This window comes from Babylonia areolata, chromosome 19 (genome assembly GCF_041734735.1).
Source record: "Babylonia areolata isolate BAREFJ2019XMU chromosome 19, ASM4173473v1, whole genome shotgun sequence".
NCBI classification, from domain to species: domain Eukaryota; kingdom Metazoa; phylum Mollusca; class Gastropoda; order Neogastropoda; family Buccinidae; genus Babylonia; species Babylonia areolata.
The window spans coordinates 58,917,164-58,934,102 of record NC_134894.1 but is presented as its reverse complement, the minus strand read 5'-3'; the positions used below and the strand labels follow the sequence as shown (position 1 = coordinate 58,934,102).

The window sequence follows — 16,939 nt, the reverse complement described above, 5'->3', positions numbered from 1 at the left end:
GCTCTTATACTGAAGAGGTGAATGTTGACAAAGAATACCACAATTCTGACGACGGAAGCTAAAGGTTGAGTCATTCAGACACCCACTGGACACCCGAGGGGTCTGTGTAGAGGAGAAGAGAGGACTGGCCGTACTGAGTGAGTGAAATGTTGTTCAGAAATTGGGTTATGTCAGATTGAAGAGTGTACCCGTTGGATTGTATGGCAGACTGTGTGATTTTGCTTCAGTTGGTTTTGAAATTTTTACGGACAGACAGACAAATAGACGCTCGCACACACACACACACACACACACACACACACACACGGAATGATCAGAGACCGCCTTTTGCAGATCAACTGGCACGCCGTGTTTTGGGGCATGAGCCTTCAGTTCTGGTTCGCCGTGCTGATCAAAAAGACGACGTTTGGGTCATACGCTTTCGAGTGGCTGGGGGACCGCTTTATCGAGTTGCTCCACTACACAGACAAAGGATCACGAACTGTGTTTGGGGCCACATTCACAGACCACAAGTTCGTCTTTCAGGTTGGAGTCGCTTTCGAGATTTCTTGGCTTTATTTGAATATTGTTAATTAAAGACAAATGTTTTATTTCTGTTTTCAACTGATCAGAAATCATGTTGTATGGGTCAGTTAACGGATTAAAGAAGAGCATCCTTTCTGGATATATTTGAAGTTTGGAATTGCCAAGAAAATAGAGTATGGTTTGAATACCATGTCCCAAGTTTCTAACCGAGTGTATTTATTTAGATTTTAGAAATTTTGTTTTTGTCGTTTCGTCGATTTGTAATACCAAGGAAGGTATTCCAACTGGAATCTTTGTAGTAACGAGTTTCGAAAGTTTATGACTGGGAGCTGTGACATGTGGTAATGTGACTTGCTAGTGAAGGGCAACATATTATGAAGCTGATTTTGACTGAACGAGCCCCGAATGGTGCATACATACTGTGTAACAATTGTACTTAGTTATCAAACATTGCTGAAGCAGTTTCGAATGAAATGCAGTTCAAATCGGGGGACAGCTGTATGTCTCTGAACCTCTATGTTCCTGTCTCTACATGCTCCTCAAGGAAGGGGCCAGGGATATTATTTTTTGGCCATTGGAAAGACAAAGAACCTGTTTAGATATATTTGAATTGCATTAAGAGGTTATCTATATAATACAAGCGCGTTGGGTTGTGCTGCTGGTCAGGCGTGTGCTTGGCAGATGTGGTGTAGCGTACATGGATTTGTCCGAACGCAGTGACGCCTCCTTGACATACTGATACTGATACTACATAATGCTGTGTTTGTTCATGCCAAATTGTGTTATTTTCATTCTTCTGCTTCTTCTTTTTTTGTGCTGTCCCATCATCTGCACCGTTTCAGTAGCATTACTCCCACGCTGCTTATTCCGAGTCCCTCGTACACGGCCACACCCGGGTCGGCAGTCCGCAGGGAACCATCGATAGTAGGTCGCCAGGAGGTCACACACCAGAAGAGACTCTGCACCGCTGCTGAGTCACCTAGGTGGTGTTTAGTAGTGCCTGCTCCGATTTAACGTACTTAGGGCACCACCTACTAAGCTCCCTACTGACGATAATAACGGCTTAGTCGTGGAGTGTCACAACTCATGACAATCACGTGTGAAGTTCTGTTTTGTACATGCCCTTCTCCACTCCTCTCCCCAGCTTGCTTGTCTTTTTGTCTGTGTGACTCCCGGTTGTACGTTTTTCACGTGCAATCGTGGAGTCATGTGTTGCGTTCCTGTCACTGCTGAACAGAGGTTCAAGTCTTTCTGTTCTGTCAGTGACACTTCTCTAGGCTTTTCGCCCGCGGCCTTCTTGGAGGAAGGTCGTGCCTGTTTGGGTTTGGGGCTTTTTGCCCAGTTGGTACCCTCAAGTGAGGATGGCTTTTCCTCCGGGTGGCCCTGTATCGATGTTCTGTGTGCTCCAGCTCAGAGGGAGTGCCCTGCTGGACGTGTCTCGTCTTTCTTTTGGTTTAGTTCCAGCGTCAGGGTAGAAGTACCCGGTTGGCAGGTGAGTGTCACTATTGAAATAGTTGAACTTATCTGTTGTAGTTTGTACTTGTCGGTTAGCTGTTATAAGTGCTGTTTCTATGTTCATGTGTCTTTTCTGTGTTTATACCACACGGGAATTTTGTACTCTAAATTGATTGGCGGTGAAAGGGTTAAGATTGTAACTGAACGACGATTTTTATTTTATTTTTTTACAGATCATGCCAACGCTGATCTTTTTCAATGCTCTCATCAGCATGTTCTACTATCTGGGAGTGGTGCAGATTTTCATCGCCAAGTTCGGCAAGTTCCTCAGCTTCTGTCTGGGCACCAGTCCCATAGAGTGTGTCAACGCCGCTGCCAATCTCTTCCTGACTTTGGTGAGTCGTCTGCGGTTCTCAGTGAAACAAACGGTCAATGCACTCATACTTGTATTCTCATTCTTGTTGATGTTATTAGCCTCTCTGTAGTGATTAACCATCCTGTGATGTCTGATACCCCCGTGTTTGACAGTGTGTGTGTGTTGTGTTGTTGTGTTGTGTGTGTGTGTGTGTGTGTGTGTGTGTGTTCATGTCTGTGCCTGTGTGTGTGTGTGTGTGTGTGTGTGTGTGCGCGCGCGCGCGCGCGTGTGTGTGTGTGTGTGTGTGTGTGTTTGGTGAGAGTATTCTAGCTTTGGTTTATAAGCTTTATTTGAATTTTGGATATAGCTTTTGCTTTCCTTTGAGGAAATTGTAATGACATCGGCGAAGTTTAAGCTGGTAAGTGCTGTCCCATTATGTCAAGAATGGCTGATTATTATGAATACAATGACTGGCAGGCGAGTGACAGTGCAAGTCCATTAGCTAAGCTAGCTGCCTTTCCATTAAAAAAAAAACGTGCTTTGTCATCTTCCCATTTCACAAGTTGTTTGACTAGGCTGGTGATTCCGTTTTAGATAGGGTACACAAGATCGTAGATTGAATGATTGATCGTGGACTGCAATTCGAAAACACCGTTTCTACAAGTGAGTGTTTGTGTGTGTGTTGCCTTTTAAAATTGCGGAATTATGATGATTTTACGTACGTACGTACGCACGCACACACACACACACACACACACACACACACACACACACACACACACACACACACACACACACACACACACACACAGTGCACGGTGCACACAACAATTGTAAGAGGGGGCGGGCGGGGGTGAGGGGGGTGAGGGGGCGTTTTATGACGGGTGCTTTCGTGAAGTCGTGGTGGGGGTTGGGGGTGGGCGTAATAGCAAGTGGGTGGGGTGGGGCGGGGGGGGGGGGGGGGCGTTTTCAGGAAACTAGAAGGTCCCCCAGGGGAGCTACAGAAGAGGGGGTCGATTTGGTACGTTACACCGGGCTTGCTTTGACTTTGCTGTGTATATTTATGTTGCATGCTAGCAACCTTTTACTGTTCTGCTTGTAAAATTTGTATGCATGTATTACACATTTCGCCACCCATGTCTATACATTTTTTTTTTCTTCAAAATTTTATTTACCTGAGATAATAAAGTGGTTCTGATTGTTATTCTGATTCTGATCTCACCGTATTTCGGGGTCATTAATTTTTTTGTTGAAAACGTCGACAGAGCGAGGCCCCCATCCTGATCAAGCCGTTCATGGCGGACATCACCCAGTCCGAACTGTTCGCTGTGATGACGGGAGGGTTTGCCAGTATCGCGGGGTCCCTGCTCTATGCCTTCTCTAGCTACGGGGTAAGTGCTTGCTGCTACTGACAGTAACAACACTCAAGCCCAACACTCGGCTTATATCACAGATTGACATAAGTTTACATTTGGGCCAACAGCAAAGTGAGAGCTGTATTATCAATGGTTTCTCCAGTCAATGGGAAACCATTTACAGCTTAAGTCTTTTGTGAACGGACTATGGCTCTCAAACTAGGAGGCAAAATTGCACTGGCTCTTAGTGCTGCAGCCTTGTGGGCTAGTTGGCCTTTGGGAACCATCCCAACGCCGACTGTCCTAAAACCCTCTTGGCCGAGAGAGTGGGGATGTAACTTGGGCAAGACACTCTCCACTATAATCAAATTCTAGCCCAGAGTGTTTTCGTATTTACTTTATCTCGTGGTTTACTTATTCATTTATTCTACACACTTATGTATATGCACTCATGTTCCCACTCTCACGGATACACGTACGTACGCCCGTACTCATAAGCAGCCACACACTTCAGAAAACATCGAATTTGTGACTGCATAATTATGGACATAATGCTCATGTTCAGAAAAAAAAGAGAAAAAAAGCATATAATGGTGTCCTCTTGATGGCATCCAAATATGAACATGCAAAAATCGTCACCACATCACTCCCCCCCCCCCCCCCACCCCCAATTTCCTTTTTTTCCCCCTTTTTCTTTTTCAAATTCCGTATGTATTGTTGTATTTTTCTTTACTTAAAACTGATTTTTCTGTTTTGTCACCTTATCGCCAATGGTGCCATGAGACATAAAGTGGGATGTTAACAACCGATGTTTGTTACGATTTGCTCATGCGTCAGTTTGATACCAATGGCCTTGTAATCAATGCTTCAAATATACTTTTCTTTACCCAGGGCTCTACATACACCTTCGTAAGAAACCTTCAAGAAATAAGGCGGAGCACTATGTGTGGGTTTGCTGCATATCAAGCTTGGAGAACCAAATAAGTAAAATAACTGAATAAATATTAAACAGTTAAAGAAATAATGTTGATCGTTGAGGGGGACGCGGCGGCGATCTCCACTCTGGGGGCGAACGCTCACTCTGCGACTTCTATAACCATTCTTATCGTCAGTTGGGGTAGCTTTGTATGCGGTGTCCTAAGTGCGTTTAACACGTTAAACGAGAGGACGCTCTACTGGACACTACCGAAGTGACTCAACAGCAGTGCAGCGTTTCCTCTGGTGTGTGGCCTCCTGGCGACCTAACATCGACGCTGGGACTGTGACGGAGGGACCTGGATGTGACTAGGTATGGGGGACTCGGAATGAGCGGCGTAGGAGTAATGCCCCTGAAGCGACGTAGATGCTGGGACTGAAAAACAAAGGACGCACTACACACCCAACAATACTCTGACATTATATATGACAGTTAGTCGTGTCCGACTATGACCATCAGAACAGCAGAGGAGGCAACTGCTGTTCCGACTATTTGGGCTAGAATTTGATTATAGTGGAGAGTATCTTGCCCAAGTTACATCCCCACTCCCTCGGCCAAGAGGGTTTTAGAACAGTCGGCGTTGGGATTGTTCCCAAAGGCCAGCTAGCCCACAACGCTGCAGCACTAAGAACCAGTGCAATTTTGCCTCCTAGTTTGAAAGTCATGGTCCTTCACAAAAGACTAAGCTGTAAATGATTTCCCATTGACTGGAGAAACCATTGATAATACAGCTCTCACTTTGCTGGTGGCCCAAATGTAAAACTTATGTCAATCGCTGACGTGAGGATATATAAAACACCCCAGCTGAATGCACTTAGCAGGCCATTGCCCCAAAAGACACCCCGACAAGGGAGACAAACATTACCACGAGACAACTGGCTGAAGAACAGTTATTTCCCATTTTTACATCAGCAATCAAAGTTGAAGGCTCAACACTCTTCCCAGAGAGATTAAAGTTCATATTCCTGTTTGTATCATGCGGCTGCTTTGGTTTAGCGTTCAAATCCAAGTTAATGTTCTTAACACTGATACTAATGTATCATTTCAAAAAAGTTGTTTGAACCATACTCAAGAAGAAGAAGAAGAAGAAGAAGAAGAAGAAGAAAAACAACAACAACAACAACAAAGAAAAAATATAAATACTAACAAAATTGTACTCACTAATTGGCAAAGACCGGACATTGGTGAGTATGCTGCTATTCTTTTTCAAGGATATTTCATTTCATTTTCGCCTCAAGTCAAGTGTTTCAACGAAAAAAGCAAAACAGCCAAAACTTTTGCTCAACGAACAGACACAACTTCAAGACAGTACTGCGTAGGAGTGACCTCGTTGCCTTAACCTTTGATTGTATGTAGCAGAGTAAGATTATTATCACGAAGTAAAGAATGCATGTGCTGTTATTAGTTGCTTATAACCAGTTTGTTTTAACTCACTCAGTACGGCCAGTCCTCTCTTCTCCTCTACACAGACCCCTCGGATGTCCAGTAGGTGTCTGAATGACCCAACCTTTAGCTTCCGTCGTCAGAATTGTGGTATTCTTTGTCAACATTCACCTCTTCAGTGTAAGAGCCTTCCGCTGGTAATATTTTGATGGTGGTTATTGGGGTGAAACGCTATTAACGTCGTCTCTTTCGCTGTTCGTATGGAGAGAGTTAATCAGTATAATGTAAGTCGAAGGGAGTTAATTCTACATTGTTTTAGAATATATTTTTTGAAGTAGTTTCGTCCCTTCTTTGTCAGGATCGTGTAGAGTTATCTGCCATGTGAACCTTGACATTGTAACGGTGAGCTGTTTTTTTTTGGTGATCGCATCTCCATTATTTTCTGAAGTGGTCAGTTGGCCGTTCACGTCTGTTTTCTGAAGTGGCCAGTTCTGCTACAAATGGACCAGTAGTTTTGTTCTTACGATCTTTGTCACTTTGAGAAAGGGTTTCTTTACTACAAGCTGAATTACCCCATGTCCCATTGTCCCCAAAAAGAAACAAGAGAGGCAAGGCCTTCAAGACTCGCTTGTGATAAATTACGTCCCCTAGCATTAATTACAGAGTAATTTCCCTTTTTTACTATCTGCACCAATACGTTTGCAAAATAAATAAAAATTCCATGCTTAGCAAAAGAAGTTCCTGTTTGAACAAAAAATGATAATAATGACTCCTCTAGTTGTTGTGTCAGAATAAGAGGTCAAAGTGCCAAGTTTAGAGAATACAAAAATATAAATTAACAGTAAATGCAGTTTGCATTTTATTAGGCTTCTTTTATTTATTTTTTGTGCCCATCGCAGAGGTGCAATATTGTTTTAAACAAGATGACTGGAAAGAACTGAATTTTTCCTATTTTTATGCCAAATTTGGTGTCAACTGACAAAGTATTTGCAGAGAAAATGTCAATGTTAAAGTTTACCACGGACACACAGACACACGGACACACACACACACACACACACACAGACAACCGAACACCGGGTTAAAACATAGACTCACTTTGTTTACACAAGTGAGTCAATAAACCACCTCAACCCCTTACTTCTGCATCTGCCTGCCTGTTGACGACTGCTTTCCCTCTATACCAGTTATAAGAACTCATCTCGTCTTCACCATTCTGGCACTGCAAGACAACCCCGTTACATGTTCTCACACGGATTATCATTTTCGTTTGAAACGTACCGGTACCAGTACCGGTATGTTTTTTTAATAAAAATTTATTATTATTATTATTATTATTATTACTACTACTACTTTTTATTTTAAATTAAATTTAAATTTTAAATGTGAAATTATCATTTATTTATTTATGTACGCTTATAGTTGGCTTCAAGTTTTTGCGCCTTATACATATTATTATTAGTAGTACTTCTTTTTTAATGTATTTATCTATTATTTATTCACCCCCCCTTTTTTTCCACAAGGCCTGACCAAGCGCGTTGGGTTACGCTGCTGGTCAGGCACCTGCTTGGCAGATGTGGTGTAGCGTATATGGATTTGTTCGAGCGCAGTGACGCCTCCTTGAGCTACTGAAACTGAAACCGAACTGATTTTTTTTAAACACATGACACAACAGATTTTGCCAACCTTTCTCAGACATATATGGTTTCTTCCAAGACACTACTTTCATCAAGCTGGAATGATTATAGCTAGCAGCAAGGGTCTTTATGTCAGTTGGCCTTCCCATCTAACAGGCGCCCATCAACCACATCCTGACGGCCAGCGTGATGTCTGCCCCAGCAGCCTTAGCCTTCGCCAAGCTGATCTATCCTGATGAACGGAAACCCACCATCAAGGCGGAGGACGCTTACAAGGTGGACGTCAGGTAAGAAGCGGCAGCGTGTGTGTGTGTGTGTGTGTGTGTGTGTGTGTGTGTGTGTGTGTGTGTGTGTGTGTGTGTGTGTGTGTGTGTGTGTGTGTGTGTGTGTGTGTGTGTGTGTGTGTGTGTGTGTGTTTCTATGTTTGTTAACAAAAAAGAAAGAAAAAAAAGGCATGACATCGTTTTTCTTGTTCGTAATTAAAAGAAAAGATGTACAAAATCTGAACAGAACACATTCAGTGACACTGACTACATCATCGACATATTTACTGTATATGAATATTTTAAAGCGGATTCTGAATCATGTAGAATCAACATAAAAGAGAAATTGAGTGGACCCTGTCGTAGTTTCCAAGTGCAACTATTCCTGTCGAACACGGATCTCAGTCGATCTAGAGAAAACGGCTACATGCTGTGCGATGTGCTTGAGGCGATGGCAACGTCTCTTTTACCGCGGACTTTAAAGAATTTCTTAAATGCCCGAGATATACCAAAATAGTATGATTTAAATAGCATCATCACCTTGAATACCTGCAATCGATTTATCAGGCTTTAAAATAAATATGCTCAAATTTTAATTTTTGAACGTCATTGATGACGGGCGCAGTAGCCGAATGGTTAAAGCGTTGGACTTTCAATCTGGTGGTCCCGGGTTCGAATCATGGTGACGGCACCTGGTGGGTAAAGGGTGGAGATTTTTACGATCTCCCAGGTCAACCTATGTGCAGACCTGCTAGTGCCTGAGCCCTTTTCGTGTGTATACGCAAGCAGAAAATCAAATACGCACGTTAAAGATCTTGTTAATCCATGTCAGCGTTCGGTGGGTTATGGAAACAAGAACATACCCAGCATGCACACACCCGAAAGCGGAGCATGGCTGCCTACATGGCGGGGTAAAAACGGTCATACACGTAAAAGCCCACTCGCGTATATACGAGTGAACGTGGGAGTTGCAGCCCACGAACGCAGAAGAAGAAGAAGAAGGTCACTGATAGATATGCAACAGCGCTGTGACTATGACTATTTCTTTCCACCTGAACATGCTTGGATCGAATCTGTTTTTGTGCTCTTTTTTTTTTTTTTTTTTTTAAACCTGAAGCTTTATAATGATACACACAGAACACATTTAAACGATTAAAAAAAGTATCTATATTTTCTTATTTATTATTTTTTGGTGTGTTTCACAAGTGGGTCTTGAAGGCCTTGCCTCTCTTGTTTGCTTTAGTTTTGACATCACTCTTTTTGTTTGTACAGTGTGTGTAAAATATGCATGCACATAATGATTCAGTGACCCCGAGGGGTACATGAAATAAACTTTTTGCCTTGCCTTGCCTGACCTGCCTTGCCTTGCCTTGCCTTGTCTTGCCTTGCCTTGTCTTGCCTGACCTGCCTTGTCTTGCCTTGCCCTGCCTTGTTCTGCCTTGCCTTACCCTGCCTTGCTTTGCCTTGTTTTGTAGGCACTACGGCAGCATGCTGGGGGCGTTGTCCAAGGGGGCCAAAGATGGGCTGACCATGGCGGGGTACGTGGTCATCAACCTGCTGATCTACGTGGCTCTGCTGGAGTTCCTGGACCAGACTCTGCAGTGGTTCATGGAACGGGCCGGAGTGCATGGTTTCACCTTTTCCGTGAGGATTTTGACATGGTTTTTGTTTTTCGTTTTTGTTTTGTTTCGTCGTTTTATTTTGTTTTGATTTTTGATTTGTTTTGTTTTGTTTTGATTTTTGCTGTCCCATCATCTGCACCGATTCAGTGGCATTATTCCCATGCTGCTCATTCCGAGTCGCCCATACACAGCCACACCCGGGTTCATCTGTCGCAGTCCCATTACTGGCAGTCCACAGGAAACCATAGATGTTAGGTCGCCAGGAAACCACACTCCAGACGAGACCCTCCTCTGCTACTGAGTCACGTAGGGGGTGTTCGTTAGTGCCTGTTCTGATTTAACGTACTTAGGACACCACCTACTACGTCCACTACTGAGGACAACAATGGATTAGTCACAGAGCCAGATTGAGTGAGCGTCTCCCCCAGCGTGGAGACCGCCACCCCGTCCCTACAACAACAGTCCCTCATGAACTGGCTAACACTGAAGACTCACCCAAAGCGCGGGTGGAGGGGTGTCGAAATTGAGGTCACCATGAGAGCAGGGCATGAAAGGCCACAGAATTTGGGGCTTTTTTTTTCTCCTTTTTTTTGTTTTTTGAGCGGAGTATTTCTTCCCTTTCTGTTCTCTCACAATTCGGGACTTAAAACAACAACAACAAAGGATGAAGAAGGAGGAGGATGACGAAGACGATGATGATGACGATGCTGCTATGGAGGTCCATTAAGGTTTGGGACTACGTGACAAGACTGTACTCTACACTTCCTGACATAATGATATCCCGGTATCAACCAGGCCTGAGAGATACAGACACTTGAGGTGTTGGTCAGGAAATTAGAGCAACACACCCAAAGACGCATCCGTGAAGTGGATGATACTCGACTGTCTGGTCTCAGTCTTCCCATTTAAGTCCACAGCACATTCAACTCTGGGTAGGAGCCAGCCGCGGGCTGAAAAACCCACCTCCGCTTGGATTCGAACCCGCGTCCTCCCAGCCGTCAGTCCACGACGCTAACCACTTCGCCACGGCGGCTGGTAGGATTCTGACGTGTGTGTGTGTGTGTGTGTGTGTGTGTGTGTGTGTGTGTGTGTGTGTGTGTGTGTGTGTGTGTGTGTGTGTGTGTGTGTGAGTGTGAGAGAGAGAGAGAGAGAGTTGTCAAGTCGAAATAGTCTTTACTGAAGGTAAAAGAGTAAGCTTATGCAACGCTTTTTCATCCTGCCCTCGGACAAAAAGACAAAAGGAAAAGACATAACATTAATCAAGTATTACTCAAGACATTCTGAGAAAGAGAGGAGGGGAGAGAGAGATTCAAGATTCAAGATTCAAAAACTTTATTACTCGAGGATAAAGATTTTAGGCATCGCCCAGTCTTCCAGTCTGTCCTTGTGACAACAATAACAATAACATTAACGATAACGACACAAAAATAACAATTTTGTTAACACTGCTACATCTACTGCTACTACAACGAAGAATGATCACCATCATCATCATTAACATCGTAAAAAAGTAATAAAACGAGCGCATTCATACATTCATATCCATACACATGCACACACTCTCTCCACCCAACACACACACACGCGCGTATCTATATAAGACTATACAAACTGTAACCAAATTGTAAGCCTTCTGCACAGTGAATAGATAGAAGAGTTCCATCTTTCGTGTGTGTTTCAGAAACTGATCGCCTATGTGTTTTACCCCCTTACGTACGTGATGGGTTTTGAGGTGGAAGACTGCCTGAGAGCAGCGCGTCTTCTGGGCATCAAGATCTTCACAACGACTGTGGTGCGTAGGACTTGGTATCAGTCTTCTGTTTTTGACCAGTCGATGACGGGCGCAATAGCCGAGTGGTTAAAGCGTTGGACTGTCAATCTGAGGGTCCCGGGTTCGAATCACGGTGACGGCGCCTGGTGGGTAAAGGGTGGAGATTTTTACGATCTCCCAGGTCAACATATGTGCAGACCTGCTAGTGCCTGAACCCCCTTCGTGTGTATATGCAAGCAGAAGATCAAATACGCACGTTAAAGATCCTGTAATCCATGTCAGCGTTCGGTGGGTTATGGAAACAAGAACATACCCAGCATGCACACCCCCGAAAACGGAGTATGGCTGCCTACATGGTAGGGTAAAAACGGTCATACATGTAAAAGCCCACTCGTGTGCATACGAGTGAACGCAGAAGAAGACCAGTCGATGGTTGTGATCGAAAACGGACATATAATCTTTTCTATAGCGGCTCAGAGAGTGTTGTTGTTGTTGTTGTTGTTGTTGTTGACGACAGTGGTGATTATGAAAACTTAATTAACATTATAGTATCATTATTTTCACAACACTGGACAATTTACGCTGTAGGCAGCCTTTAAGATGAATGAGTGTTGAGGACTGAGACAAGCCCTGCACGCAGGCACAGTTTACTGCTGGCTTTGTTGGAATCTTTTTCACCATTCTGTCATTTGTTTAATGGCGATTTCTTCATATTCTTCTTCTTCTTCTGCGTTCACTCGTATGCACACGAGTGGGCTTTTACGTGTATGACCGTTTTTACCCCGCCATGTAGGCAGCCATACTCCGTTTTCGGGGGTGTGCATGCTGGGTATGTTCTTGTTTCCATACCCACCGAACGCTGACATGGATTACAGGATCTTTAACGTGCGTATTTGATCTTTTGCTTGCATATACACACGAAGGGGGTTCAGGCACTAGCAGGTCTGCACATAGGTTGACCTGGGAGATCGTAAAAATCTCCACCCTTTACCCACCAGGCGCCGTCACTGTGATTCGAACCCGGGACCCTCAGACTGACAGTCCAACGCTTTAACCACTCGGCTATTGCGCCCGTCACGCGATTTCTTCATATTCGTTTTCTATAGGGACTACAGCCACCAAATACACTTCTACGAGTAGGCTGTTAAATACAATGTCGTTTATTTAATTTTCCCAGTTGGGCAGCCACAGTCCTTTTTCGGAGATAGGGGTGTGGCAGTAGGGGGGTGGGGTACGGGGTGGGGCGGGGAGAGAGGGAGAGGCAGGGTATAGATGGTATATTCTTCACGTCTCCATAACCCACTGACTACTGTAATACTGCACCTTCTGAGAAAAAGTCTGCAGTGAATGGAAAATTTTCCTCTCATTTTATTTTCCAAAACGTGTTCTGGGTAAATTTAACGTGGTACTTGTTTCGCCAGTTTGTTACAGTTTGTAACTATGCATGAAGTGACCAAAGATTTGTGCCGAAAGTATTGGGGCACTTGAACGTTTGGAGAGAATAGCCCACGTGGGATCTTAGCATACGTTCTGCCAACATGAAGGGATTGAATTATGTGTCATTGCCGGGTCATTGCAGGTAGTATTTGTGGAACTGGGCAAGATCATCACGAACGGCAAAGTTCTACAGGAGTACATAGACACTTACAACGGCACGTGGACCTCTGTTGGGGACGACATCTTTCTGGAGGCCACCAACACCACTCTGGTGGGAGGGGTCCTTTCGGTAATCCTTTCCCTTTCTTGTGATTGTGTCCTTGAGTGTGTGTGTGTGTGTGTGTGTGTGTGTGTGTGTGTTATTAATTTTGTTTGCACCAAAAATGACAAAACATTTTTTTTTGTTCTGAAGCTATGGCCTAGTCCAAGAAACTCAGTTTTAGATTATCATAAGTGAGACACAGTTTTAGACTATTTTGAATATTCATTTTGAAGCAGTTTTCTCTTTCACCTATCTTTTTATACATAAACTGCTGATCAGCGTGTGCGCCTTTAGTGAAAACCGAATGTTCTTACTTATCAGTTATCTGTACAACGAAGGATTCGGCTAGCTTTTAAGTCTGGGTTATCCACCACAAAGTGATGGAAAATCAAGGGTCAAAACCAAGTACAGAAATTAAACTGTAATGAAAGTGAGGCAGTGTTTTTGACTTGTGCCAAAATTGTGTTTTTAGCTCGTTCTAGCCTTCTTCTAAATTGACAGTTATTAAATTTTTTGTCGTAACCTCATCCGATTGCTACTGTTTGGAGCCAGTGATGAGAGTATCTCCATCATACGTAACGGAAAGGTAAGCGCCAACACTCGGTATCCACTTCCCATATCTTGACATTGACCTCAGCTCTTTGCCTGGTTGTCCCGTACAACACACACGTTGACAGCAGTTATAAACTGTCCACAACCACCTCTTTTTTTATTTATTTAATTATTGTTTATTTATTTATTTATGTACGCTTATAGTTGACTTCATCAAGTTTTTGCGCCTTATACATATTATTATCATTAGTAGTAGTTCTTTTTTATGTATTTATTTATTATTCATTTACCCTTTTTTTCTCTCAAGGCCTGACTAAGCGCGTTTGGGTTACGCTGCTGGTCAGGCATCTGCTTGGCAGATGCGGTGTAGCGTATATGGATTTGTCCGAACGCAGTGACGCCTCCTTGAGCTACTTGACACTGAAACTGAAACCACCACCTCCCTCCACAAAGAAACCAACAGAAACAACTGACCCTCATTATTCAGTGTTTCTGGCACCGTTCATGTGGGCTTTATGTCAGGTGGAAGGTGGCAGAATGGTCAAAACGATTATCTGCCAACCACAGTGTTCGTGGGGGTCTGTGTTCCATTCTCGATCTTGCCCTTTCTCCCGAGTTTGACTGGAAAATCAGACTGAGCGTTTTAGTCATTCGAATGAGAAGATAAACCGAGGTCTCATGTGCAGCACGCAGTTGGCACACTGAAAAAGAACCCATGGCAAATTAAACTGTTGTCGTCTGGTAAAAATCTGCAGAAGAAATTCACAAGGTATACAAATGCATGCATGGCTAAAAAAGCACGTTGGGTTATACTGCTAGACAGGCATCTACCCAGCAGATGTAGTGTAGCGTATATGGGTTCGTTAGAACGCAGTGACGCCTTACTGGGAAATTGAAACTGAAAACTGAACGTTTATGTCTGCGTTGGATGTTTTGGCGCAGGAACGGTCAGGAATCCTGGCCACCTACATGGTGTGTGGACTGAGCAACCTGGGCGCCATTGGTGTGGCCATCGGCGCCTACACCTCCCTGGCCCCCTCCCGCTCTGTGGACGTCTACAGGATGGTGGTGCTGGCTCTGTTCGCTGGCAACATCGCCTCCTTCTCTACCGCTTGCATGGCTGGTGAGGAGGAGTGAGAAGTGGAGTGATGGCCTAGAGGTAACGCGTCCGCCTAGGAAGCGAGAGAATCTGAGCGCGCTGGTTCGAATCACGGCTCAGCCGCCGATATTTTCTCCCCCTCCACTAGACCTTGAGTGGTGGTCTGGACGTTAGTCATTCGGATGAGACGATAAACCGAGGTCCCGTGTGCAGCATGCACTTAGCGCACGTAAAAGAATCCACGGCAACAAAAGGGTTGTCCTGGCAAAATTCTGTTGAAAAATCCACTTCGACAGGAAAAACAAATAAATCTGCACGCAGGAAAAAATACAAAAAATGGGTGGCGCTGAAGTGTAGCGACGCGCTCTCCCTGGGGAGAGCAGTCCGAATTTCACACAGAGAAATCTGTTGTGATAAAAAGGAAAAGGAAGGAAAGAGGGTGTTTGTCCTTTTGTGAATATTTACAGCTTAGTCTTTTGTGAAGGACTATGACTCTCAAACTAGAAGGCAAGATTGCACTGGCTCTTAGTGTTGCAGCCTTGTGGGCTAGTTGGCCTTTGGGAACCATCCCAACGCCGCCGACTGTCCTAAAACCCTCTTGGCCGAGAGAGTGGGGATATAACCTGGGTTAAGACACTCTCCTCTGTAATCGAATTCTAGCCCAAATAGTCGAGAACAGCAGTTGCCTCCTCTGCTGTTCTGATGGTCATAGTCGGACACGACTGACTATCATATGAAGAGTAGTGCTTCAAGTGAGAAGATGAGAAAAAAAAATCGGAAGAATATACGTATCTTGTTTCTCAGTCCGTTTTGTTTCTTTGTCTTATATCAACAAAAAAAAACCCCAAAAAACAAACCACCCACGAATATACAATCATAACACTAATTCATCGGGCGTTTAAATGATACTTTGCTATACTTGCCTACCATCTCTTGAAGTTTGAAAGACGTAAAACTGAGGAACGTGCTTGTCTCTTTGTCTCTTGGTTCGTCATGTCTCCCCTCTCCCCCGTCCACTCCTATGAAGGGCCTGAGACCTAAAATGGAAGAATGCTGTGTCTTTCTGTCTTTCGATCCGTTACTGACTCCCTCCCCCCCCCCCCCCCCCCCCATCCATTCCTCTTTCCATTGTCATTACTCTTTGTCTGTCTGTCGTAATGAAATCGGCCAAATGCTGCCTTTATTGGTTGCGTGCTGGCAACATACTGCGTCCTTTGACGCTTCTGTGGCTGTGAGCACTTTGTGTGTGTGTGTGTGTGTGTGTGTGTGTGTGTGTGTGTGTGTGTGTGTGTGTGTGTGTGTGTGTGTGTGTGTGTGTGTGTGTGTACGAATACGTGTGGAGTAGTGGTGGGGCAAGTGTGTCTGTACGTGCGTGTGTTTTTTGTTTGACTTGGAGTTTGTGTGTTTGTTTTTGAGTTCCTCTGTGTGTGTGTGTGTGTGTGTGTGTGTGTGTGTGTGTGTGTGTGTGTGTGTGTGTGTGTGTGTGTGTGTGTGTGTGTGTACGAATACGTGTGGAGTAGTGGTGGGGCAAGTGTGTCTGTACGTGCCTGTGTTTTTTGTTTGAGATAGAGTTTGGGTGTTTGTTTGAGTTCCCCCCCCCCCCCTCTCTCTCTCTCTCTCTCTCTCTCTCTCTGTGTGTGTGTGTGTGTGTGTGTGTGTGTGTGTGTGTGTGTGTGTTTGACTTTCAGTTTCTCGGTCTCTCTTCTGTTTGGAGGTCTGTATCTCTTCATAGTGCCGCCGTTTCTGTTCTTGGCGTCTCTCTCTCCTTCTCTCTCTCTCCCTCCCTCCCTCTCTCTCTCTCCCTTTCTGTCTACCCCTCTCTCTCTTTCCATTTCTCTCTCTCTCTCTCTTCCTTTCTCTCTCCCTTTCTCCCTCCCTACCCCCCTCTCTCTCTGTGTCTCTGTCTTTGCTTTCGTCTCTGTCTTTGCTTTCGTCTCTGCCTGCACCTCTCTCTTCGATGTCACACCGCTTGTTGGCGGAGTGTGTGCCCGGAAAGAACAGTTATCACCTCTCTGTCTAAATATCTCTCTCTGTCTCCTGGCCTGTTCCTCTTCCACGCCACACGTGACTTGTGGCCAGATTTCTTCAACGAGTCAAAACTCGAGTCAGTCATCTGCGCCAGCACAACTTTTGATTCTCTGACAGCAAAGACCAGCGATAAATCTGTTTCGAAACTTCGTTTAATCCTGATGTCGAAGTGCTTTCTTTAAGTGCTCTCTGTGTGTGCCTTCCACCTCTCTCTCTCTC

At 44.5% G+C, this 16,939-nt stretch overlaps 1 protein-coding gene across 1 annotated transcript; it reads left to right on the top strand.

Annotated features, from left to right (window-relative positions):
* The first annotated feature begins 309 nt into the window (after positions 1-309).
* Positions 310-14,730, top strand: LOC143294218 (solute carrier family 28 member 3-like). Its single transcript, XM_076605649.1, has 8 exons — positions 310-525; positions 2,214-2,375; positions 3,601-3,726; positions 7,843-7,973; positions 9,425-9,593; positions 11,253-11,363; positions 12,922-13,068; positions 14,536-14,730. Exons 1-8 carry the CDS (start codon positions 310-312, stop codon positions 14,728-14,730), a joined length of 1,257 nt encoding a protein of 418 aa, XP_076461764.1.
* Positions 14,731-16,939: the final 2,209 nt, after the last annotated feature.